At 45.6% G+C, this 23229-nt stretch overlaps 2 protein-coding genes across 3 annotated transcripts in view; one reads left to right on the forward strand and one right to left on the reverse strand.

Moving 5' to 3' along the window:
* EARS2 (glutamyl-tRNA synthetase 2, mitochondrial) overlaps nt 1–1317 on the reverse strand; it is a 27249-nt gene extending 25932 nt beyond the window's left edge. Inside the window, exon 1 of the mRNA XM_003795728.3 lies at nt 1158–1317. Coding sequence (XP_003795776.2) covers nt 1158–1308 — 151 coding nt within the window. The 5' untranslated portion in view covers nt 1309–1317. The remainder of the gene's footprint in view (nt 1–1157) is intronic.
* Nucleotides 1318–1493: 176 nt separating this feature from the next.
* Nucleotides 1494–21184, forward strand: UBFD1 (ubiquitin family domain containing 1). 2 transcript variants are annotated; one of them, XM_023516761.1, is made up of 7 exons: nt 1494–1724; nt 1908–2237; nt 3791–3999; nt 7429–7494; nt 7643–7748; nt 12033–12115; nt 21066–21184. In XM_023516761.1, the coding sequence occupies exons 1-7, from the start codon at nt 1700–1702 to the stop codon at nt 21069–21071; spliced, it is 825 nt and encodes a 274-aa protein (XP_023372529.1). In that variant the 5' UTR covers nt 1494–1699; the 3' UTR covers nt 21072–21184. The 2 variants fall into 2 exon arrangements, with proteins under 2 accessions (XP_023372529.1, XP_003795777.1); XM_003795729.3 differs by lacking the exon at nt 21066–21184 and adding an exon at nt 14620–18498.
* Nucleotides 21185–23229: the final 2045 nt, after the last annotated feature.

Here is a 23229-nt window from a genome sequence, read left to right on the forward strand (position 1 = left end):
AACCCGCCACCTTAGGTGTACGTGGCTGGCGCCTTAGCCGGTTGAGCTATAGGCGCCGAGCCCAACACAGGTACTCTTATCAGCTACCTCCATTTGACAGTAAAACCAAGGCTTAGATACATTAATTTGCCCAAAACAAATATCTAGGACATGGTCAAAGACAAATCTGTATCCAGACAATCTCAGGCCTTGTCATTCTACATTAAGTGTTTCTCAAAGCAAGGGGGTGGAGTGCAGTGTTGGTCCCCAAACTGCTGTCAGTTCATAGCCAATTTACCATTGGTTATAAATTAAAAACCAGTGCTTCCAACATGGATGATTTGAAAAGCACCGTTCTACACTATACTACCTGCTCAGAAAGACCCTGTCATTTTGCAGAGCTGGGATGTTGCACATCTGATTTTGCACAGCAAAAATCCTTATTGGCGACTGGGAGTGGTGGTAGTGGTGAGGTGTTGGGTTGGACTGAAGGGCATGCTCCAAGTGGCCTGGGCAGAAGATAATCTTGGTAAGAAACGAATGTTAGAGACTGGTAGGATGGCCTTGACAAGATCTAAGAGGCTGTCCAATAGGCTCTACCTCCATTTGGCTTGTTATGCTCCCCAAAACATTAACCAGAGAGTCTTTCCACCTGCAATTCCTTCTGCCTGAAAGGTTTCTTCTATAGGCTTCACATAGCTGGCTCCTAATCATGTGATTCTCAGCTCAAAATGTTTATCTGCTCAACAAGAACTTCCTGGACATCCTTCCCACCCCCCAGTCTCCTACCCTGCTTTGTTTCCTGTACAGACATGAAACTCTAAGATCACATTTATTTTTACACGTGTTTGTCACTGCCACTAGAATGTAGTCTTGAAAGTAAGGGCCCTAATTTTCTCAATGATCACCTAGGTGACTGCCTAGAACAGTACCTGGCACATAGCTAACAATCAATACACAAATACTGGATACATGAAAAGAGACAAAAAGAAAATACAGTACAAATAAATTCCTAGCAATGCAAATCACTTCCGCTCGTGAACCTCAGTATCTGCCTCTGTAGAATGGGGTTGCGTTGCCAGCCGAGTCCGACACCACCAGAAGGTGAGATATTCCGGGGAGGGGGCGGAGACTGCATGGCCAAACGCGGCCTGCAACGTCACATCCACCGTCGTTACCTGTGGGGCTCGGGGCGAACCGTACTCTCACCGCAGCCCCGGGACTTGTTCCCAGGGTCGCCTTGCGCCGTGCCAGCCCACTGCCTAAGGCAGTCGAGGGCCTCCCAAACTTCAGGAACCTCTTCAAGAGCGCCGCCATGTGGGATGGCATCGCACACGTGGGCTTTCGCCTTTGCGTCACTTCCTGAAACTCCTCTCAGCCAGTCTTCCTCCACCACAGTGAGTGTAGCCCCGCCTTTTAAAGGCACAGGCCTCCTCGAGCGAAAGCCCACGCCTCCCCCGGAAAACTGCGGCCCCACTCGGCCACTAGGGGGCAGAGTCCAAGATCGGGTGAAATCTCGGACCCGCCCCCCTCGGCTGGGAAAAGCTAAAGCGTGGCAGGGGCCGGGCCGGGGAAGCGGAGGAGGCGGGTCTCCATAGAAACCTCCACCTGTTTCCGGCCAGGCTGGGAGAGATTAGGGGCTACAGCGGGGGCCAATCTCTGCCAGCTCGCTTCTTCCCAGCGGCCTCTGCGGGAGCGGTGGGTGTTGTACACAATCATCATGGCGGCGGCCGGGGCCCCGGATGGTGAGTGCGGAGGGGGTGGCGGGCGCCTAGCTGGGGCTGAGGTTGCGGGCCTTAGGTCTGGGGATGTGGTCTGGTCCCGAAGGGAGAAGCGTGATTAGGGAGCAGCGGTCCGACGGCACCCCGGCAGAATCCGATCCCAGGCCCAGTCCGCGGCTAGCGCCCACCCCATAACCCCCTTTGCAGGCATGGAGGAACCTGGCATGGACACGGAGGCCGAGACGGTGGCGACCGAGGCGCCCGTGCGGCCTCTCAACTGCATGGAGGCTGAGACCGCGGCGGGGGCGGCGGCTGAGGACTCCTGCGCTGCGCGAGGCATCCTGCAGCTAGCCCCAGCCCAGCCCCCTGGGGACCCCGGGGCCCAGGCCTCAGTCAGCAATGGCGAGGACGCGGGCGGCGGCGCGGCAAGGGAGCTGGTGGACCTGAAAATCATCTGGAATAAGACCAAGCACGACGTGAAGTTCCCCCTAGACAGCACAGGCTCGGAGTTAAAACAGAAGATTCACTCAATTACAGGTAATTCCCGAGGCACTGACAGCTAGCCTTCCCCACTCTCTCTGTTAATTACTAGTTTTGACACTGCTAGGCACGGCGGTGGCCGCTTTCCTTGCATTAGCTCCCTCAGTTCTCTGAAGGATACTTGAATGCCCATTATTAGATGTGAGAAGAGACCCAAGATCGTAGAATTTGTATGTGGTTGAGCTAGGATTCAAGGCCCAAACTGACAGTCCTGAGCTTCTCATTAATATTGCCTAGCGTCTCTAATAAATAAAAATCACCTAAGGTCCTCCTTTAATTTACTGCTCCTAGGCTCTTCCCCAGGAGATCCTAATTCAGTGGGTCTTGGAGGTAGCCAGTTTATTTTAAGCCAGTATTTTAGGTAATTCTCATAAGTGAAGTTTAGGAAACATTGCTATTAACCATCATGGTTGCCTTTCACAGTTCGTGTTTCTTTTTTTCTTTCCGTTTTTTTTTTCTTCTTGAGACAGAGTCTCAACTTTCTCTCCCTCCGTAGCGTGGCATCACAGCTCACAGCAACCTCCAGCTCTTGCCTTCTCCCCAGTAGCTAGGGCTTACAGGCGCCCGCCACAACGCCCAGCAATTTTTTTGAAGTTTTTGGCCGGGGCTGGGTTTGAACCTGCCACCTCTGGCCTATGAGGCCAGCGCCCCACTCCCTTGAGTCACAGGCGCTGCCCCGCCTGGCTATTTTTTTCTTGGAGTTTGGCTGGAGCCAGGTTTGAACCGGCTACCCTTGGTATACGGGGCTGGTGCCCTACTCACTGAGCCACAGGTGCTGCCCTACAGTTCATATTTCTTTCTTTTTTTTTGAGACGGAGCCTCAAGCTATCCCCCTGGGTAGAGTGTCATGGCATCACAGCTCACAGCAACCTCCAGCTCCTGGGCTCAAGCGAGTCTCCTGCCTCAGCCTCCCAAGTAGCTGGGACTACAGGCACCCGCCACAACGCCCGGCCATTTTTTGGTTGCAGCCATCATTGTTGTTTGGCGGCCGGGCTGGGGATTTAACCCGCCACCTTAGGTGTATGTGGCTGGCGCCTTAGCCGGTTGAGCCACAGGCGCCGAGCCAGTTCATATTTCTTAATTTTATCTTGTTTATAGTTTCTTGCTATCTGAAATGATTTCTTTTTTCAGCTTTCTACATGTAGCTTGCAAGCACTAAAAGAATAGAAACTTTGTCCTTATTGGTTTCTGTATCCCTGATGCCTGTGGATTCTCACTTAATGTTGAGTAATCAGATGATTGAGGAACAACTTGGGAAGAATGAGGGCTAGTATTTACTGAACAATTATTGAATACCAGATGTGCTCTAAATGCTAACTAAATGCTCCACTGTTGCACTGTCTCTTAATCTGTAAAACAGGTCTACACAAAAGGATCTACTCTCATCACTTCTGTAAAGTTTTGAAAGTTGAGGCTCAGAGGCTGTAAATTGCCCAAGTTCACAAAACTAACAGGTGGTAGAGCTGGTGTTCACTTCCTGCTCTGTTATTGGATGGCTGTGCACAGTCCCTACATTTTTTTGTTCTTTTCACTGTTTACGTTTTTTCAAGGTCTCCCACCTGCCATGCAGAAAGTCATGTATAAGGGACTCGTCCCCGAGGATAAGACATTGAGAGAGATAAAAGTGACCAGTGGGGCCAAGATCATGGTGGTTGGCTCCACAATAAATGATGTTTTAGCAGTAAACACGCCCAAAGATGCTGCGCAGCAGGATGCAAAGGCCGAAGAGAACAAGAAGGAGCCTCTCTGCAGGCAGAAAGTGAGTCCGCTGTATGTTTGTTGGTCCTGAGAAATTTGAGGCTTTGTCCTCTTGAGCCTTGGCTGGTTATATTCTCCCTAGAATAAGCTCCTTTTCGGACAGGGCCCATGATGGAAATTTATGGCAGCAAGTGGGTGCGGCAGAGTGGAGGTGACAACTACCTGAGATTTGCAACTTTGTCTCATCTGGCGGTCAGTGTGTCTCAAGTCTACCTACTTTAGGATAAGGCCTTGGTAAAGGGAGGCTTCAAGCAGGTGTTGAAGGAATCAGTTGTGGGTTTCTCACTCCTATGTAGTACCAGAGAAAAATGCAGTACTAGAAGTAAGCCCTCATTCTGTACAAGTGCTTACGTTTGTTTTTTGGTTTGTGGCTTTCCTCAAGTCAACAAGCCTGGTTTTGGATAGGCATGAAAATCAACAGCTTTCAGAGGGTCCTCTAAAACCGGCTATTTCAGGAAGCCAAATGAAGCTGAGTAGGAAAATAACTACACTGTTTTTTTTTTGTTGTTCTCTTGCTTCATGAAATAGGGACCTGATTTTTCATATTTTCTGTTGCTTATTTTGGATGGAAGAGATCTAGCTTGGTCTTATGCTCATTATAGCGATTAAAATTCCTTTTGTAATTAGAAAAAAGATTATTTGGCCATAGGAGGAACAGGTTGGAAGAATCATCACTTAGGTTTTTATCACCCAGCGAATCCTACTCATTGCACCTCTTACTCGTTTTTGGTAATGTTCTAGGAAAAGTGCTGTTTTCAACTTAATCTATGTCCAGAGATGAACTTGAACCATCAGTTTTAGTGACTATTGGCACTAAGGTACATGGCCAACAGTGGGAGGAGCACACCATTTTGGGTTATAGATCCCTAAGGCCCTTTGTGTGCTTCTAGAACCCCCAAAATGATCTGAAAATCAAAAGTATCTTTATAAATTTGGCAGCAAAACCTTACCAGAATTAGTGTGGATATTCATGTTTTGCTACAGAAAAAAGTTTTTTTAAAGGCACTGTTTCCTTATGTCAACTGGGCTGGAATACAATGGCACAATCATAGCTCCAGTGATTCTCCCACATCAGTCTTCCAAGAAGCTATGACTATAGGTGCATGCTACCATGCCTGGCTATTTTTTAATTTTTTTTAATTTTTTTTTTTTTAATAGAAACAGGGTCTCTGTTATCCAGGTTGGTCTCAAATTCATGGCCTCAAGTGATCCTTGGCCTCCCAAAGTTTGGGGATTATAGGTCTGAGTCACCATGCCTGGCCTTGTTATGGAAATATTCATGTATTTGGTGACAAGGTGCTGTCTCAGGCCCGTGGAGGTTATTATGTGTTTTAAGCTATATTATCATTATAAAATCCATAAAACATTAAAGTCCAAAACATCTATCTGTAAGATTTCAGAAGAGAGGTTGTAAAACTGTATTAACATCTAAAAGATGTTTATTTAGGCACCCTTTAGGCACCCTTTTTTTTGAGACAGAGTCACCCTGGGTAGAGTGCTGTTATGTCACAGTTCACAGCAACCTGAAACTCCTGGGCTTAAGCAGTTCTCTTGCCTCAGCCTCCCAAGAAGCTGGGACTATAGGTGCCCACCACAATACCTGGCTATTTTTTTGGTGTTGCAGTTGTTGGCCTGGGTTGGGTTCAAACCTGCCAGCCTCTGTGTATGTGGCTGGCGCCCTACCCACTGAGCTATGGGCACTGCCTATTTCAGCACTTTTTACCCTCATATATAGGGTCATACTGTTTTATATTGATTGAGTTCATTACCATTTTCCTGTCTTCCACTGCACATGTATGAAATAGTCAAATGGGAGCATGTCAGACTTGAATGAGCATTCCCACTGGTCACTCCCTTAGAGCATAACATGCCTCTTAAATACAGGTTTTGAGTTACTAATGGTAGTTTAGCAGGCCTAGAACTGTTCTCCACAGTGCAGGGAAAATTCTTCCAAAGCTCCTTGTAAGGTATGACTTTAGTCATTCTACTTCCAACATTTTTATCAGTTTACATTTTTATCAGCTTATTGAGGAATGTGCTATGACTCTTTGTTGCTAGCTGCCTGGCAGTGTTGAGTTTATTCCTGCAAGAGAGTTTTCTGCCATGCTGGTGAAGCTATGGACTGGCTCATGGTCAGCTAGTAATCAAAGTGGATGACATTTTCACCCTCTATTCTTTCATTGCCCCCATAATTCCAGCTTTACCAAGCTATGACTGTACCTATAAAGCCACAGGTGGAGAGGAGAGAAGACTCAGGTATTTGGTTCAGGCAGGAGAGCTATTTAGGAGGTCATGAACTTAGAATCCTTAATAGGCTGCCTCCAAGTCCTTGGGGTAGGGGGTTGGGGTAAAGTTAGAGACTTCTTAATGTTGGGTTACAGAATAGTTTGCATTTCTGTTTGGAAAGGTGGTCCTTCACACTTTCTGTTCAGCAGGGATTGAGGATAGGGCAGTGGAAAAGATGTCTGCAATCTCCATTTATTGACAAACTGCTCCTTCTGGGCCATTAAGCTGATTACCAGCATTTGTTGTATTCTTTAGGCGTTTAGGTTGACAGAAGCGGCTGCTATTTTCTACCTGTCAGGAAAGTAGCCAGCCCCCTTTCTGGCTCTCTGTAGCTTGATGTTTAATCCTTTCAGTGGTGACTTTTTGGTGGAGGTGAAGGGCATTTGGGAAATCCTATTTGCTCTTGAACTTTGGCATCTAATATGGTAGCTACATGTGGCTGGTTAAAATTAAATAAAATTGGCTCGGCGCCTATAGCTCAACCGGCTAAGGCGTCAGCCACGTACACCTAAGGTGGCGGGTTCGAATCCCCAGCCCGGACCCGCCAAACAACAATGACGGCTGCAACCAAAAAATAGCCGGGCGTTGTGGCGGGCGCCTGTGGTCCCAGCTACTTGGGAGGCGGAGGCAAGAGACTCGCTTGAGCCCAGGAGTTGGAGGTTGCTGTGAGCTGTAATGCCACGGCACTCTACCCAGGGGGACAGCTTGAGGCTCTGTCTCAAAAAAAAAAAAAAAAAAAAAAAAAAAATTAAATAAAATTAAGAATTCAATTCCTCAGTCATCCTGGCCACATTTCAAGTGCTTAATGGTCACAAGTGGATAATGGCTAGCTCAGGTGTAGAACATTTCTGTTATTTTCTAGAACAGTGGTTCTCAACCTTCTTAATGCCATGGCCCTTTAATACAGTTCCTGTGGGTCGCAACCCACAGGTTGAGAATCACTGTTCTAGAACATTTTCTCACTTGAGAAAGTTCTGCTAGATAGCACTGCTTTGTATTGTCAAAAGACCCATAATCTAGAGACATTAAAAACTTTTGACCCAAAACATTAAGGCTTTCTTCATTGTGTATTTCAGAGGGATAATAACATGACTAAATTGTAGTCAACTGTTCATTTCATTCTCTTCTCTGATTTATGTTGTAGCAACACAGGAAAGTGTTGGATAAAGGAAAACCCGAAGATGTGATGCCGTCTGTTAAGGGTGCCCAGGTGAGCTGGGATTTCTTTGTGAGCATTCTGAAAACGAGCCATTCCCAACTTCTGACTTCCTGAGATTCGTGTAATCATGACCTTGAGTTCTAGCTCTTGTGTTTTTTCTAACTATCCCTCCGCTTCTTACCATGCTCTGTGCCTCCAGGAGCGCCTGCCATCGGTACCCTTGTCTGGTATGTACAATAAGTCCGGAGGAAAAGTGAGACTCACCTTTAAGCTAGAACAAGACCAGCTGTGGATCGGCACTAAAGGTATGTTACTCTTCATCCTCTTCCTGGCTCACTGCCTGCCTCCCACTCCTAGCAGCACTCTCATAAGTGCAATTCTGTTCCTCATTCTCAAACCTCTCTCTTTACTGTGCTTTGCGTGCTTCTGGCTTTGGAATTTGCTTTTAGATGCTCACCTTTTGTTTGGACCCTTTTTCCTTGTTCGTTTTGGTCTGATCTCAGGGCCACTCCATCAAATGTTGGCTCTTTAGTTGCATACAAAGTCAGAGGTCCCAAACGTGTGGCCCAAGGGTCAGGTCTGATCCTCAGACAAGGGTTTTTGGGATTACACAGAATGTATTAAAATTGGGAGATTTCACTTAATCTAAGGTTTTTGGCTTCTCTTGAAAAAAAATCAAATGATCTGGCCATTTGGGGCCTGTGTTCTCACATAGCATTGATCCAGTAGAGCTGAGTAGTGTTTTCCAGTGGGCTACAGTCCTCGTGGTCCCCTGTATTTTTTACGTAGTCAGCTTTGTTCATTTATGTCACCTGCCTGGCCCCCTGTAGGTCAGAGTTTGACCCTGTAGAAGGTGAAGGCTTCCTAACCACTGCTGCCTAGGAACCTGCTTTTCTCTCCTTGCCTGGTTGCCCTCTGCCTACACACCCCTGCACGGTATCTGGACCAGCCTTGCTGTTTGCTGGGAAGTGTCTTTGGCTGTCCACCCTCTCCCTTCCCCCAGATGAGTTGTGAAGTCTTGTCAGTTACACTCCAGAATTGTCCGTCCCTTTCTGTGCCACACTATGGTGCCAATTGAGGCTCCTAGCATTTTTAAACTTGGTCTGTTTAAAGCGTGTTAACCTGTTTCTTTGCCCCATCTGTGTTTTCTTCTGTCCTATCCGTCTTGCATACTGCTTTTTGTCCTGAGCTCAAAAACCTTTGGCTCTAAGGCCAAGTTCAAAGCCTAACCCTAGTGTTCAGTGTTCTCAACAGCGGGCCTCAGTTTCACTTTTGACCTAGCTTCCTGCCCTGTTTGCCCTGTTTCCCCTGTGTATTTCAACCGCACCACTCCCTGACCTTCCCCACATGCTTTGCACAGCTCCTTGTCTTTGCTCATGCTGTGCCCTCAGCTGGAATGTCTTCTTTCCGTTCCTTGTTATTAATAAAATCTTCCAAGGCCCTATTAAAGTTACATCTCCTAACAAAGCCTTTCCTGATATCTTCCCCACCCTCCAAATGAATTGCTGCCGCTTCAGTTCATAGAGCACTCCGTTTATCTCCCCAGAGCACTCATTACTCTCTGACTTGTCTGTCCCCCTGTTAGATTCCTGGAGGGAACGGAACATGCCTAATTCACCTGTTTCTGGCCAGCACTGTAGGTATTCAGTGTTTGAGGTAAATGCTACAGAGAAGTATAGGGGGGTCCCATACTCTGAGGTTAATTGGTTTCAGGGACAGTCCATTTAGTTTGATGCCACTCAAAATAGGACCAAAGTTTTATAGAAAATAATTGGGACAGGGGTGGTGGGGAGTGAGTTTTTTTTTTTGTCATTTAAAATACACAAAACAAGTTTCTTATTTTTGAACCTATGCTGGTTCTTAAAATGAACAAAGATTGAAATGTCAATAACACTTGAGTTTTCTAACAATTTTGTGATAACTTTCTGTATTCTTTGCACATTCAACTCTCATTGCATGGTCAAAGCAAGTTTGAATGCTTTTGCAGTTTTGCCAAGGGTCTTTGAACCCCTTGCTGGATCATTTCTTTCTGCAGAGCCTATCCCATGATCCCCCTTCCCAATAGTTAGCTACCTGGCCTCTGTTGACTTTGCAGGTGATTTTGCTTAGTTCTCCATCATTGTATTCACTTGCTGAAGTGTGTAGACTTGCTGCCTCTTGCTAGACTTCTACTTTTGCTTGTGGGCAGTCTAATTTAAGGCAGTTGATAAGGCTGATCTGAGAAGACACTGCCAGCAGCATAGGCACAGGCTGTAGATGGCGGACTAAGTCTCTAAGTGTTCGTTGGTTCCTCGTGGACTACTTTTGTGTTATGAAGCTGTGTGGGGAACACATTAAAACCTAGGGACTTATAGAACGAGCACCTCCCAGACCTATGTTGGAGGCTTTATTTTAGTTCGTAGGAGCAACCACCATCTTGCTTTGGCCTGAAGGCAGAGCTCTAGATAAAGCTTGTTGTGTTGGGGCTTGTGAGTTATGGAAGTTCTCCTTACCAGCTTTATGAAGGTTGACCAAGGCTGAGATTTTCCTTCCCACCCAGCCACTGTATCTGTATACTTCTGGAGCCCAGGGGCAGGCTCTCTTCCCACTTGCCCAGAGTCCAGTCACCTGAGTGTCACAAGTACTTGCAGGAGGACAGCTTGTTCTGAGGGTTGGCTACTGGCCACTCGCTTCATCTTTCTGCTGGCAAAAAGCTGTGCAGTGACCATCCCAGCAGCTGGTTGGCCTCTCCAAGGGCACTTTGCTGAGTGAATGACCCTCAAAGGCTACTATTCAGCTTAAACTCGCTATGCTAGCTTGCTAGCTTGCGTTGGAGGTGGCAGTAATGATAGCCTTAAGCACAACAAAGTGATAAGAACAAGCTCCAAGCAGGAAATGTGAATGAGTGGAGCTGCCAGGGGAGAATGTGTGCCCTGCTTGTAGGGGAGTCTGCTGTAGCTGATAGTCTAATCTAGAGAGCAGGAATGTGCATCCAGGAATTGTCCAGTCTTCAGACTTTTCAAGAGAAGCCAGAAATCTATATTGTTGCGTGAAATCTCCAGACATTTCAAGATAAAAGGTGTTTTAAAAGTTTCAATCTTAAAGACAACTGCTAGTCAGGACCTGCCTGTCTACCACTGTTTTAGAGCCTTTATTTATTTATTACTTATTTATTTTTTGAGACAGAGTCTCACTTTCTTGCCCCCAGTAGAGTGCTGTGGCGTTATAGCTCACAACAGCAACCTCAGACTCCTGGGCTCAAGTGATTCTCTTGCCTCAGCCTCCTGAGTAGCTAGGATTACAGGTACCCACTACAATGCCCAGCTATTTTTTTTTTTTTAGAGACAGGGGTTTAACTGTTGCTCAGGCTGGTCTCAAACTCCTGAGCTCAAGGGATCCACCCACCTTGACCTCCCAGGGTGCTAAGTGCTGAGATTATAGGCATGAGCCACCATGCCTGGCCCGTTTTAGAGCCTTTAAAAGTCAAAACCTAAATGAATGTTTTCATGTCCCTCCATTTCGGCCCCCATTTTTTGTGGAGATCAAGGCCCACAGAACAGAAGTAAATTGTCTTAAGTCACCAGCTAGACCAGAACTCAGATCTCTAAATTCCTAGTTTGTTTTTTCAATTTACCTGTTTTCAGATTCTGCCTTTCTAGACTTTTCTTTCTGTGAAGGCTGTAATGAGTTTTTTTCAACTTGATTTAACTGTTTGCTGAGAATGTCCCCCTGTACCTGAAATGTCTGCTTCTCGGTGGCCATTTCCTGTTGTGCAGGTGCCTCACCCAGTCCTGCTGCATTTGGCTCACTCCTAGCAGTCCCATCTCACTCCAGGCATCCTTTGCTGCCTCTTCTTTCTCACCTGCCATCCTACACTTGCCTCAAAATGTCTTCTAAACCCCTGTGATTAGTGGTCTCTCAAGTGTTAATCATGGGAGGTTATAAATGTTTGCCGAGAACTTCATAAGTGTGTGACTGTGGAAAGTTTCGGGGCTCTGGGGAGGGGCGGGGAAGGGGACTAGGGAGCAGGATCATGATAGAAACTAGTCTTTTTTTTTTTTTTTTTTTTGCAGTTTTTGGCCGGGGCTGGGTTTGAACCTACCACCTCCGGCATATGGGGCTGGTGCCCTACTCCTTTGAGCCACAGGCGCCACCCAGAAACTAGTCTTAAATCCAAGCATTCCCCTCTCCTTGTGAGAGCCACAGAGGAACACTGTTTCCTCTTTGTTCTTAGGCCTCCTTACTCTCCCTGTCCCAGGCTTGAAAGACCTTACCCAAATGCTGGGCTTGGGCAGTAAGGGTACAACGGAGTTTCTTGGGTATTTTTAACCATTAGGCTTTAAAAAAATATCAGGGACAATATCACCACTCTCAGAGACCTTTACCATTGCCAATCCTGTTTCCCATTTGCTTCTAAGGAATTCCCAGTTTCCAAGCAGGGCTCTAGGTGCACTGATCAGATCTTATCCTGTTGTCCCTAGAGGGCATGGCACTAGTCTCTTGAGTTTACTGTAGATCTCACAGCCACCAGCCCTGACAAGGGATTGCTGAATCAGAGGACTTAGAATGGGAGGGCCTTTGAATAATCACTGTAATCCCTCTCAACTTAGAGCGGACTGAGAAATTGCCCATGGGCTCCATTAAAAATGTGGTCAGTGAACCTATCGAAGGACATGAAGACTACCACATGATGGTAAGTAGCACTGGCTGAGTCTGGCCTCTCGCTAGACTCCTGCTTCTGCTTCATCTAGCAGGGAGTGGATTTTTAATTGAGCTTTTTAACTGAAGAGAAAACTCAGTCTTCGGAAGATGCATTGTTTTAAGACTCTCTTGTTTTCTTCACCTACCTAGAACTTGATCCATGACCCTATTTCTAGTTCTATTTATTTTGCAACCCCCTCCCAGTACACCTACAATACAGTAAAGGGGGTATGTTTTCTTTTATCTCTTTTACCCAGTACAGTAAAGGGGATATGTTTTATCTCTTTTAGAAATGTCTCTTTGCCTCCCTCTCATTTGTAATATTTTATTTTTAGACCGAGAGAATAAATACAAAGAGGAGGAATGGCTTGTGGATTTTCATTTTAAAATTTTTCTTACATGTGACAACAAAACCTCCCCCCTGCTTTTGGTGTTGGTGAGGACACCGGGCAGTTTCCCTTCCGTAATGGTCCTGCTCTTTCCAGGCTGTACCCATTGAATGGTTGAGAACCCTGTGGGGAGGAAGAGGTGTGTGGAACTTCTGTTCTGCATAGAATCTTCTCTGCAGACAGCAGGCTGCCCTCCTAGGACAGAATGTTTAGAAGCATTCTACAAGTCTGTATAGAGCAAAGCAAAGAATTCAGTGATCCCATAAAGTGAGCAACTTAAGCAAAGTTTCCATTTTTCCAGCACTATTGGAGGGGACACTTCAACATGAAATTGAAGTTGCTAGACAGTTGGTGTGAGGGTGGGTCTGTCTGCCATTCTCCGTCTGAGGAGGCAGGTCTTTCAGTGTTGAGTGAGCAGTGATATAGCTAGGTCAGCCCCTTCCCAGGGAAGGAAGGAAGGAACAATAGGTAGTGGTTGACCTGTGGGTTGGTGGTACCAAGTGCAAGGCAGAGGGATATGTTGGAAGATCCTTGTGCTATAGGAGAAAATCAGTCAAAGGGACTCAAAATCTGGTGGGGTAGGGAGCCAGCCCTGTCCCCCTTCTGCTCTGTTGGTGTCTGTCAGTTCAGTGTTGCTGTCTCAAAGCCATAGCTGGGAGTACAGTTCCCTGGCTGTGGGCCCCTATGGAGTTAGCCTTCTGGGAGTCATGAGGAAGTCACTGGGGATTCTTTCAGGTCCTCTGGCAGCCATTCTATCCTTTCTCTTTGGCCTTTAAAACAAGGAATACAGACAGATTGGTTTGGCTTGGCTTTAATTATTTGTTTTTCTGTTTTAATAGTTGACTTTTAATCATTTTACTTGGGTCCCTTCACTCCTTTTCAAATTGTTTATGCTGCTAGTTTGACCCTGTGGGTTTGCAGCCCCAGTTTTCAGTCTGTGCAATGATAGGGATTTCAGACAAGTTGAGTGGACCATTTTAGATATCTTTAAAGAAATTGGTGTGGATGGGTAATGGCTTAGTATTTAGTTGAAATATCATTTCTCTCTGAAGTCCTTTCTGGCAGAGGGTGGTTCTGATAGCTTCCTTCTCTTTTAAAGATACAATTAAGTAGCACCTTTACTTTTGTCCTAGTGAAAGCATTTACTTCCCTCTTTTTGCTGATGCTGGTTCTCTAGCTTAATTAATGTGTCACAATTCACAATTACCAAAGTGTGGCCATGCTGTTTCATTTTAGAGACATGTTTAAAAAAATACAGAAAAAGACAGAGAATAATACTATCATAAACCCATATATTCATCATTGAGAAATGACAATTGTAAAGATTTTGTAACCCAACAGTGATGATGTCCCCACTGTCTTCCCCCTCGTCACCACTGTTTTGTGTTGTGTCATGTGTATCCTTCCCATCCGTCCCTGCTTTTATTTACACGTGTGTCTGTGAATAAGCTCAAGTATCATTTTGTGTTATTTCAGTTTTCATAAAGGGTATCATGGTATGTATCGTTCAGCAACTTGCTTTTTTTTGGTTTGACATGATGATCTACTATAGGTCCGTATGGATCCAGTCCATACCTTTATGGAAATACTTTAGTATTTGTCTGAATAGGCCACATCACTTTTAATTATGTACTCCCTTACTGATGGATATGTAGGTTGTTGCCAGGTTTTTATCATCTCTGGTGCTTTGAACATTCATGCCTGTGTCCTTGTGCGTGCATGACAGGTTTTCTAGGGCAGTGGTTCTCAGATTGGTCTCTGGATCAGCAGTGCTAATCACCTGGGAACTTGTTAATTGTCTCAGGCCCCACCCCCAGACCTTTCCGTCAGAAATGCCAAGGGGTGGAGCATACTGGACTGTTTCTGCAAGGTTTCCAGATGGTTCTGATACACAAGTTTGAGAACCACTGCTTTAGGGATGGCTATGCTTAATGATCACTCTTCTTTTTTTTTGATGTGTTAGGAAAATGCTCCCCCGTGCACAGTTTTTGTTTTTTCTTTTCCTTTTTAATTAATTCACTTTCCGACCCTCCCCCTTGTTTGTTGTTCCGCCTGCTTGGTCTCCCAACCTCTGAAGTATCGCTTGGTTTTCCTTTTTCCCTTCCAGGCGTTTCAGTTGGGCCCCACGGAAGCCTCTTACTACTGGGTGTACTGGGTTCCAACTCAATATGTGGATGCAATCAAAGACACTGTGCTGGGGAAATGGCAGTATTTTTGAAAGCACTTTCACCTCTGGCCCAGGAGACTGACCCAAAGTGAAGGACATTGCCGGGAAAGGCCTGCAGCATCCCTGGATTTCAGAGTTATGGAACTTTGTTCAAAAACAAACAAACAAACAAACAAACTATATTCAATCTAAGGTGATGTGGTGACTGAAGCCAGAGGTGATGTACTTTCACCATTAGCTTAATTTTAACTTAAAATCACCGGTTCCCATTCTTACAGTCAGCTTCATACCATTTTTAAAGTTAAAACGGTGGAAATCAATAAATCTGAATTCCGAACATGTTGTGTGGAATACTCTTAAGTGTGTTTGAGAGTAGATCTGCCAATTATGTTGAGAAGAGAATGATCAAAAGCTTTCTGTTTTTTTAAAAGTGATTTCAACTGAAATATTTTCATAAATCTTGGGTTGCAAACATTTGGACTGCATTGTGATAAGTTGGGATTTTTTTTTCCTTTTTCATATAAAATTGTATGCAACATGGGGGGGGTTAGTAAGCCATATATTTCTATCCATTGATTCATATTTCTTTTCCCTTTTTCATTTTCTCACTTCCTAGATTTGAGCTTTTGTTTTAAAAACCCAAAGATGTCAGTTCTTTTCGTACCTCATCCATGCTTCCTTTCCTGGGCTCCCTTCCACCGTGCTGCTGCTGTTTGTGAATGCATGGTGGGAGAGGAAAAGGCCTTTGGTCTTGGTCAGGGAGCTCTCACACTTGCTGTGGTGTTTGTTGAGCGGCAGAGTATCTCACAGTGACTCCTGTCTAAACGTCTTGCCCTCTGGGCCCCCATCTCTGGGGAGTTCCATTGCTGGTATGCAAACCTCACTGAGCTTGGCTTTGAGACCCAGCCTGGCATGGCTGTGTTCAGCTATGTTGCTCAAAAGCCCCAACTCCCAGGCAAAGGCCTGCGACATAGCCACAGATCCAGATACCGTCTTTCTTTGGAAGTTTTCAAGAAATTCTTAAGCTTTAGCAGTCCAATGATAATTTCAATTATGCTTCTCCATTTGGTCCTTCTGCTCATGCATTAAGTTCAAGTGTCCTTTATCCCAGGTTCAGAGATGCTGCCTTTCTCCATAAGAAGACATCTGACCTACTATCATTTGAACAACGAAAGTGGGATAAATTGCTTTCATGATTAGCTCACCTTCTGGTTTTAGCCCTTTTGTTCTTTGTACATGTGAACTCCTGTCCATCTCTTTCTGGCTTGATTGACTCTGAAATGAGGGAAAGTCTCTTGGTGAATGATATCCTTTGTGCTGTTTGCTGTTTCTCTGCTACTGTCTTTGCAATTCTCCTCTCACTGGTTGCAGGCTTTCATAGTAAGGTTTGGCGAGAAATTTTCCAAACTTCACATTTTGGATTCTAGGCTGTTCCCCCTCATTCTGTGAAATGTATTAGCATGTATTCACCTAAGATGACTATTCCTTGTGAGCCAGTTAATGATGTTCTACGCCCTTCCCTTCTAAGCCGTAGTTCAGGAATCCAGCCCATGTAGACAGACTCTTGCTTTCTGTGGTGTAGTCAATGCCAAGCTATACATCTGGGCAGGAAAATCTACTCTTTGCTTTTTTGGGGGCATAAGTACATGTGAAGTGCAGCATCCAAGAAACTGCCTGTTTTTCATCCCTTGAAAAAGGAGCGGTCATTGCAGCTTTTCTGTCCTTGTTGGCTTGCAGTTCCTGGGGAAAAGAGTGCTTCTTTGCTACTAGTGCACACCTCCCTCTGCAGGTGACAGTTCTATGGAGGACATGATATGTAGCAAGGAGAGCATCATCTCGGTTCGAATACTGCCCCCTTTGCCAATACCCCAGTCCCAGAGACGTGTTTTGATAGTGCCGCATACCCACTTTTGAGCTCTCAAAGCAGGCACCTCCATCCCCAGACTGGCCTCGCTGCTCTCCAAGGCCCCTCCACCCACTCCCCTCACCCAGTTTTCTGTGCCGTGCCTTTTGGGCAAGAGCACGTTTCCCATCATCTCCCCACTCCCCAAGGGCCAACTGCTTCTCATTCAGGCTGGTGTCATTTCAGGAGGACCAAAGCCTGTGTGAGCCTTTTGATTTTAAGTAAAAATGGTGCTTTTTTTCCTTACTTCGAGATATATATAATAATAATGTAAATGACACCTTTTCGTACAGAGCTGTTTTGAGTATTGCTTCACGGAGCTCACTAAATCTGCCACAAGAATCTTGAGCTCTGGCTTCTCACTCTGTCTGCACGGAAGACCTTGCTGGAAGCTCTCAGGAGGGCAGAGGTAGACAGCACCAGAAGCCACTGGGAGAAGTGTTTTAGATCTATGTCTGGGTCACAGCAGTATTCACTATTTTGTCACTCAGTCCCGTGAGCAGTCTCTTCATATCTTTCTTACGGTCTTGGAGTGTTCTGACTAAATCTGTGTAAGCAAATTGAAATACTCTTTCCCCTTAGGTAGCATCACAGTGTTTTATTATTTCCTCAGGATTATTTCTGTACGGTTTCTTCACTGTCAGAGGGGACCGGATTTTTCTGTCACTGTGGCAGAGGGCAGGTTGTGGGTAAAGGAAGAGCTGGTTCTGGGAGAGGGACTCTGACAGCATGACCTGAAGCTAGAGGTCGAGGGAGGGCTGCCCACGGTGGTTGAGGAGGCCGCTGACTCTTCCGTGTGGGACGCCTCTCGGAGCCTCCTGATGGGCTTCTTTCTTTTCTAGAATTCGTTCCGATGATCCTCCTGCAGGTCTTTGCTCTTAGACATCATGCCTTTTTCTCCCTGCCTGAGTTGCTTGGCAGAATAATGTGACAACATAATCCCTGCAGAGCCCAGTCCCTGTCAGCTCTATTTCAGACAGTCAAATCAGAGAATTTAGAAAGACAGACTTGCAAGTTGCTGGAACTCCTTGGCATTAATTATTTTAATCCAAGATGGGCCTTTTGCTAGTAGTGTTAGCTCTTTTTAAGTGGAATTTAACTGAGCTAAGTAAGGATGCACTTTCATATAATCTTGTGGACATAGTAGGGCCCAGGTGAGGCTCTCAGTAGGCTCCTTAGTTGCTGCTTTACCTTATGAGGGCCAAAGAGATTAACTGTCACGTTGCCATGTCTCAGAAAAGTTGCCATATTTCACCCATAAGGGGCTTGTTTTCCTCTTGCTCTTTCTTTAACCATGTGCCTGGAGGAGTGTTCTGGGCTCTTGCACTTGGCCCACCCTTTCTTTGCCACAGGCAGAGAGGGGACAGGGAACAGATTCAGTGTGCCAAGGGCCGTGCAAGAGCAGGCCTTTCCACCTATTGCCAAGGGAGACTGTTCCTCTTGCTCCTCACCTCTGTTCATGCTTGTTGTCTTGGAAAAGGATGGTCCCTTTGTCTTAAGGCTTTGTGATAAAATCATCTCCAGTTAGGTTTGGTACCTGTTTCATTCTTCATGGGGCCTCATGGCCTTTCTGAAGTCACAGGTGTTCAGGAGCCCTCTGATGTGCAGACCATCTGGTAGATTTACCTGCCAGGCTGGGTGGTTCTACTGCTTTCTGAATTTTTAAGAACTTCTTTTCTTTTTTTTCTTAAAGAGTTCTGCAGAATTATTTGACAGTAAATGTAAGTACCATGTTTTCTTGTGCTGTACGCTCTTTTTGGTTTCTGTTTTTAAATCAAATGCCTGTTTGGGAGGAGATGAACGTATTTAGTCTATTAGATTTGCGCTGCTGGATTTTTTTAAAAAGTGTAACCTTGACTAGCTGTCTTATTGTTTATCCTGTAAGATTAGTCTATGAATTAAAGTTTGATAATTAATTGCGTCTCCTTTTCCTTCCAATTTTTCATGCGCCTAATCCATACTGGGGATTGACCAACACTTGGAACTATGTTTGTCTGCTGTGGTCTTATTTATTGGCTTTAAGTATGTTCAACTTTATTCTCTACTGACAACAGTTGATATTTACTCTGTATTAGTCGAGGGGAGCAACTTGACTGTGAGCCATACTCCTGTTAGGGCAGCCCCTCCTTGGTTGGTTCTGGGCCACCCAGGCTGGAGAGGGGAAGCTGCCTCCCAGTTCTTGGCCTGACTGGGTGCCTTATGTAGCCTCACCTGGCCGTTTAGCCTTCGAGGACGTGTTTAATAAAACACTTGAGAATGGGGCTACAGCTTTAGCTACAGCTACAAAGACCTTGGACCAGAGAGGGAGAAAGATCTAATACCAAAAATGGCCCCAAACACAAGCCTTGGTATGAAGAGTAATGGTTTGTCAGAATTGGTTCTGACCCAGCACCACTCCCATTAGACCAGGCGTCCTCAAACTACACGCAGCTCACCTAGGACATTTATCTGGCCTGCTGGGTGTTTTTGCCGCCGCTGCCTATCCTGCTTAGCAGCTGACTCATCCCGGACTGGCAGTCCGGCCCTCCCAACAGTCTGAGGAACAGTGAACTGGCCCCCTGTTTAAAAAGTTGGAGGGCCCCTGCATTAGACCCTCTTCTCCTCTCCCTGATACTTTGTAAGTGTTCTGAAAGTTTTGGTCTCAACCTTTCCTGCAGGTAGATGAGGGGGGCAGTGTTTTTTCCCCATTTTCCCAGTACTTCATAATCCTGAAACGACACTGCTGGCTTCTGAAGGATCTGACAGTTATGTGAGAGAAGGACTGGGTGGGCTTGTGCCATGGTGCACACTGGCTGATGCCCATCTCCAGGTCTTCTGTCTGTAAAGAGGGTATGTTTGGATTTTATCCCAGTTCTGAATGGTTATTTCAGGCACCTTAAAACTAATAGGTCAATTGATTCTCCTCAGAATGGAGAATAAGATAAACACTAGCCTGACTATCTTGCCGTACTAGCTGAGCAGATGTCTAGCATTTTCCTAACTGTAGCTAAGTAATACAGTCTTCCCTACAGCAGTCCGGATCAGCCAGACAGTCCTCAGGGCTCAAGGTGATGACTACTACTTTGGGCTGAGAGTTGCTCTGTTTAGCCTAATTCTACTTTAGGATGTAGAGATACTTCACACCCAGGAGACTCCTGCCAACACCACATGGCTGCTCTCAGTGGGCATGCTGCCCCCCTCTGCCTTTGCCTAATTTATCAAGGATATATGTGTGTGTGTGTGTGTGTGTGTGTGTGTGTGTGTATATATATATATATATATATATTTTATAAGAGACAGAGTCTTTCTTTATCACCCTCGGTAGAGTGCTGTGGTATCACAGCTCATAGCAACCTTCAACTCCTGGGCTTAGGCAATCCTCTTGCCTCAGCCTCCCGATATAAAGGATATTTTTGTTCTGAAGCTGTGCTGGCCTCTCTTATTCTGATACCACTTATTCTGTTCACTCCATTTTATAACTCCTGATTTTTAAGTTTCTTGCTTCTACACCATTTTTGTCCTTTACCTTTACCTAATTTATTTATTTTTTATTTTATTTATTTTTTGAGACAAAGTCTCACTTTGTTGCCCTTGGTAAGGTGCTGTAGCATCACAGCTCACAGCAATCTCCAGCTCTTGGGCTTAGGCCATTCTCTTGCCTCAGCCTTCCAAGTAGCTAGAACTACAGGTGCCCGCCACAATGCCCAGCTACTTTGTTGTTGTTGTTGCAGTTCGAATCCGCCACCCTTGGTATATGGGGCCTGCACCCTAGTCACTGAGCCACAGGTGCCACCCATACTCTTATTTAAAATACTTAACTATTTAGGCTAGGCATGGTGGTACGTGTCTGTAATCCCAGCACTCTGGGAGGCCCAGGCAGGTGGATTGCTTGAGTTCACAGGTTTGAGACCAGCCTGAGCAAGAGCAAGACCCCATGTCTAAAAATAGCTGGTTGTTGTGGCAGGCCCCTATAGTCCCACCTACTTGGGAGGCTGAGGCAAGAGAATCACTTGAGCCCAAGAGTTTGAGATTGCTGTGAGTTATGACGCTACAGCATTCTACCAAAGGCATCAAAGTGAGACTCTGTCTCAAATAAAATATTTAAACTATTTTTCCCTTTTTTTTTTGAGACAGTCTCACTTTGTCTTCCTCTGATAGAGTGCTGTGGCATCATGGCTCACAGCAACCTCAGAGTCTTGGGCTTAAGCAATTCTCTTACTTCAGACTCCTGAGTAGCTGGGACTATAGGCACCTGCCATAATGCCTGGCTGTTCTTAGAGACAAGGTCTTGCTCTGGCTCAGGCTGGTCTCAAACCCCTGAGCTCAGGCAGTCCACCTGCCTCGGCCTCCCAGAGTGCTAGGATTACATATGTGAGCCACCTTGCCTGGCCTCCTTTCTTTGTTTTGAAAATTTTCAAACATACAGAAAGTTGAAATATCCTACCTTTCACTTAGGTTTACCATTGTTAAAAATGATAACCACATTTGCTTTCTCTTTTTTTAGACATAAACTTTTGCTGTGACATTTGACAGACATGCAGATAATGTGATACTTCACCTGTGCATATTTTAGCATCCATCTCTGAAGACTAAGGACATTGTTTTGTTACCTCAATACCATATCTCACCTAAGAAAACTGATTACAATTGCTTTCAGATTTTTTCTCTCCTTGGTTTCACTCTATGTCTTTAAAAAAAAATTTTTTTTTTTTTTGTTTTTGGAATGAGTCTTGCTTTATGCCTTGGGTAGAGAGCGTTGGCAGCCTAGCTCACAGCAGTCTCAAACTCTTGAGCTCAAGCAATCTACTTTCCTCAGCCTCCTGAAATGCTGAGATTACAGGCGCCTACCACAAGGCCTGGCTAGTTTTTCTATTTTTCTATTTTTAGTAGAGATGGAGGTCTTGATTTTGCTCAGGTTGGTCTCAAATTCCTGAGTGCAGGCGATCCACCCGCCTCAGTCTCCCAGAGTGCTAGGATTACAGGTATCAGCCATTAAAGGAATATGGCTTACAGCTTTTGGGGTTTTTTTTGTTTGTTTGTTTGTTTGTTTTTTGAGACAGAGCCTCAAGCTGTTGCCCTGGGTAGAGTGCTATGGCATCACAGCTCACAGCAACCTCCAACTCCTGGGCTCAAGCAATTCTCCTGCCGTAGCCTCCCAAGTAGCTGGGACTACAGGTGCCCGCCACAATGCCCACCTATTTTTTGGTTGCAGCCGTCATTGTTGTTTGGCAGGTCCGGGCTGGATTCGAACCCGCCAGCTCTGGTGTATGTGGCTGGCGGCTTAGCCGGTTGAGCCACAGGCGTCGAGCCAACTTTTGGGTTTTTAAAATACCCTTTTAAATTTACTATGGTTGCTAGGGTTGGCTTTTTTTCTCTCACTTTAAAGAAAAGTAATTTTCACTGTATTTTTTTTATTTATTTTTGAGACAGAGTCTCACTTTGTCACCCTTAGTGGAGTGCTGTGACATCATCGTTCACAGCAACCTCTAACTCTTGGGCTCAAATGATTCTCTTGCCTCAGCCTCCCGAATAGTTGGGACTACAGGTGCCTGTGCCACAATGCCTGGTTATTTTTAGAGGTGGGGTCCTGCTCTGGGTCAGGTGGTTCACCTGCCTCGGCTTCTGAGAGAGCTGGGATTATAGGAATGAGTCACTGCGCCCTGCCTGTCTCTATTTTTTCATCTTTGACACCAATCTCTTTCCCTTCCCTGCCTATTGGTAAGTCTTGTAGCCCACATCATGGGTTTCCCATGGCAGAGGCATGTGGTTCTGGAGGAGCCGTCAGGGAACTGCCCCTAGAGAGCAGAGTTCTCTTATCCACTGAGAGAACCAGACTGATCACTCTGGTTCTCCTCCCATAGCTAAATCCAAGACTTACAGACCCCACCAGGTCATGACTCAGGACTGTCTTGGTTTTTGGTGGCTATTAACATGGCTCAGGTAAAGGAATATGGCTTACATAACTGGAAACTCCAGTGTCAGATCTGGCCCTGTGCAGGTGCTCAAGTCAGGCTGATGGGTGCTTGATTGTCAAGACTCCTGAGTCTTCTTTGTTCCCTGTTGACTTAGTCTCCCCAAATAGTAACACGATGGAAAAGAGAATTTTCCCCCGAAGAGTTCCATTAAAAGAGTTCCCTCTTTAGGGGAAAATTCTAAAATTTTTTCTCTCAAGGGAAAAGCCTTCTATAGGCATGTCATTCTACCTTGCACAAATACGAGACCGTGCACTTGTTTACTCTTCCATTCATTGTGAGCCTGGGCTTTCAGGCAGACATGCCACACCATAGATGAGAGACTTTGACAGAACACCTAGCAGGGTTTTCGTTTCTTGCTATGTGTCAGATAAATGCCACTTGGAAAGGACCTTCTCTACTGTAAGGCTCCAGCCTTGGAGTCAAGATTGACTACCTCTGGGACTCCACCAAGTGCTCACTGTAAGTGCTGGGCATTCAGGTTCTGTAACATCAGCTCCTTTGTTGTGTCTTGCCATATACCAAACACTGCACCAAACTGTGTTGCGTGCAGTATGTGGTCAGCACTGCACCATGTCCCTCCTGTTACTCTCACTTTAGCCATCGGAAGAGACAGAAGGCTCAGAGAAAAGTGACTTAGCCAGCACCACATGCCTGTAAAGTGATTGAGCTTATGATTTCCGAACCCAGATTTGC

The sequence above is a fragment of the Otolemur garnettii genome, unplaced genomic scaffold (genome assembly GCF_000181295.1).
Source record: "Otolemur garnettii isolate 467f Iridium unplaced genomic scaffold, OtoGar3 scaffold00096, whole genome shotgun sequence".
Taxonomy (NCBI): domain Eukaryota; kingdom Metazoa; phylum Chordata; class Mammalia; order Primates; family Galagidae; genus Otolemur; species Otolemur garnettii.

What these genes read in the sequence shown, in the direction of transcription:
- UBFD1 (XM_003795729.3), top strand. Translation starts at nt 1,700, where the DNA reads ATGGCGGCGGCCGGGGCCCCGGATG. An exon ending in GAAGATTCACTCAATTACAG is followed by an intron (nt 2,238 to 3,790) that starts GTAATTCCCGAG and finishes CGTTTTTTCAAG; the next exon opens with GTCTCCCACCTGCCATGCAG. An exon ending in AGCCTCTCTGCAGGCAGAAA is followed by an intron (nt 4,000 to 7,428) that starts GTGAGTCCGCTG and finishes TTTATGTTGTAG; the next exon opens with CAACACAGGAAAGTGTTGGA.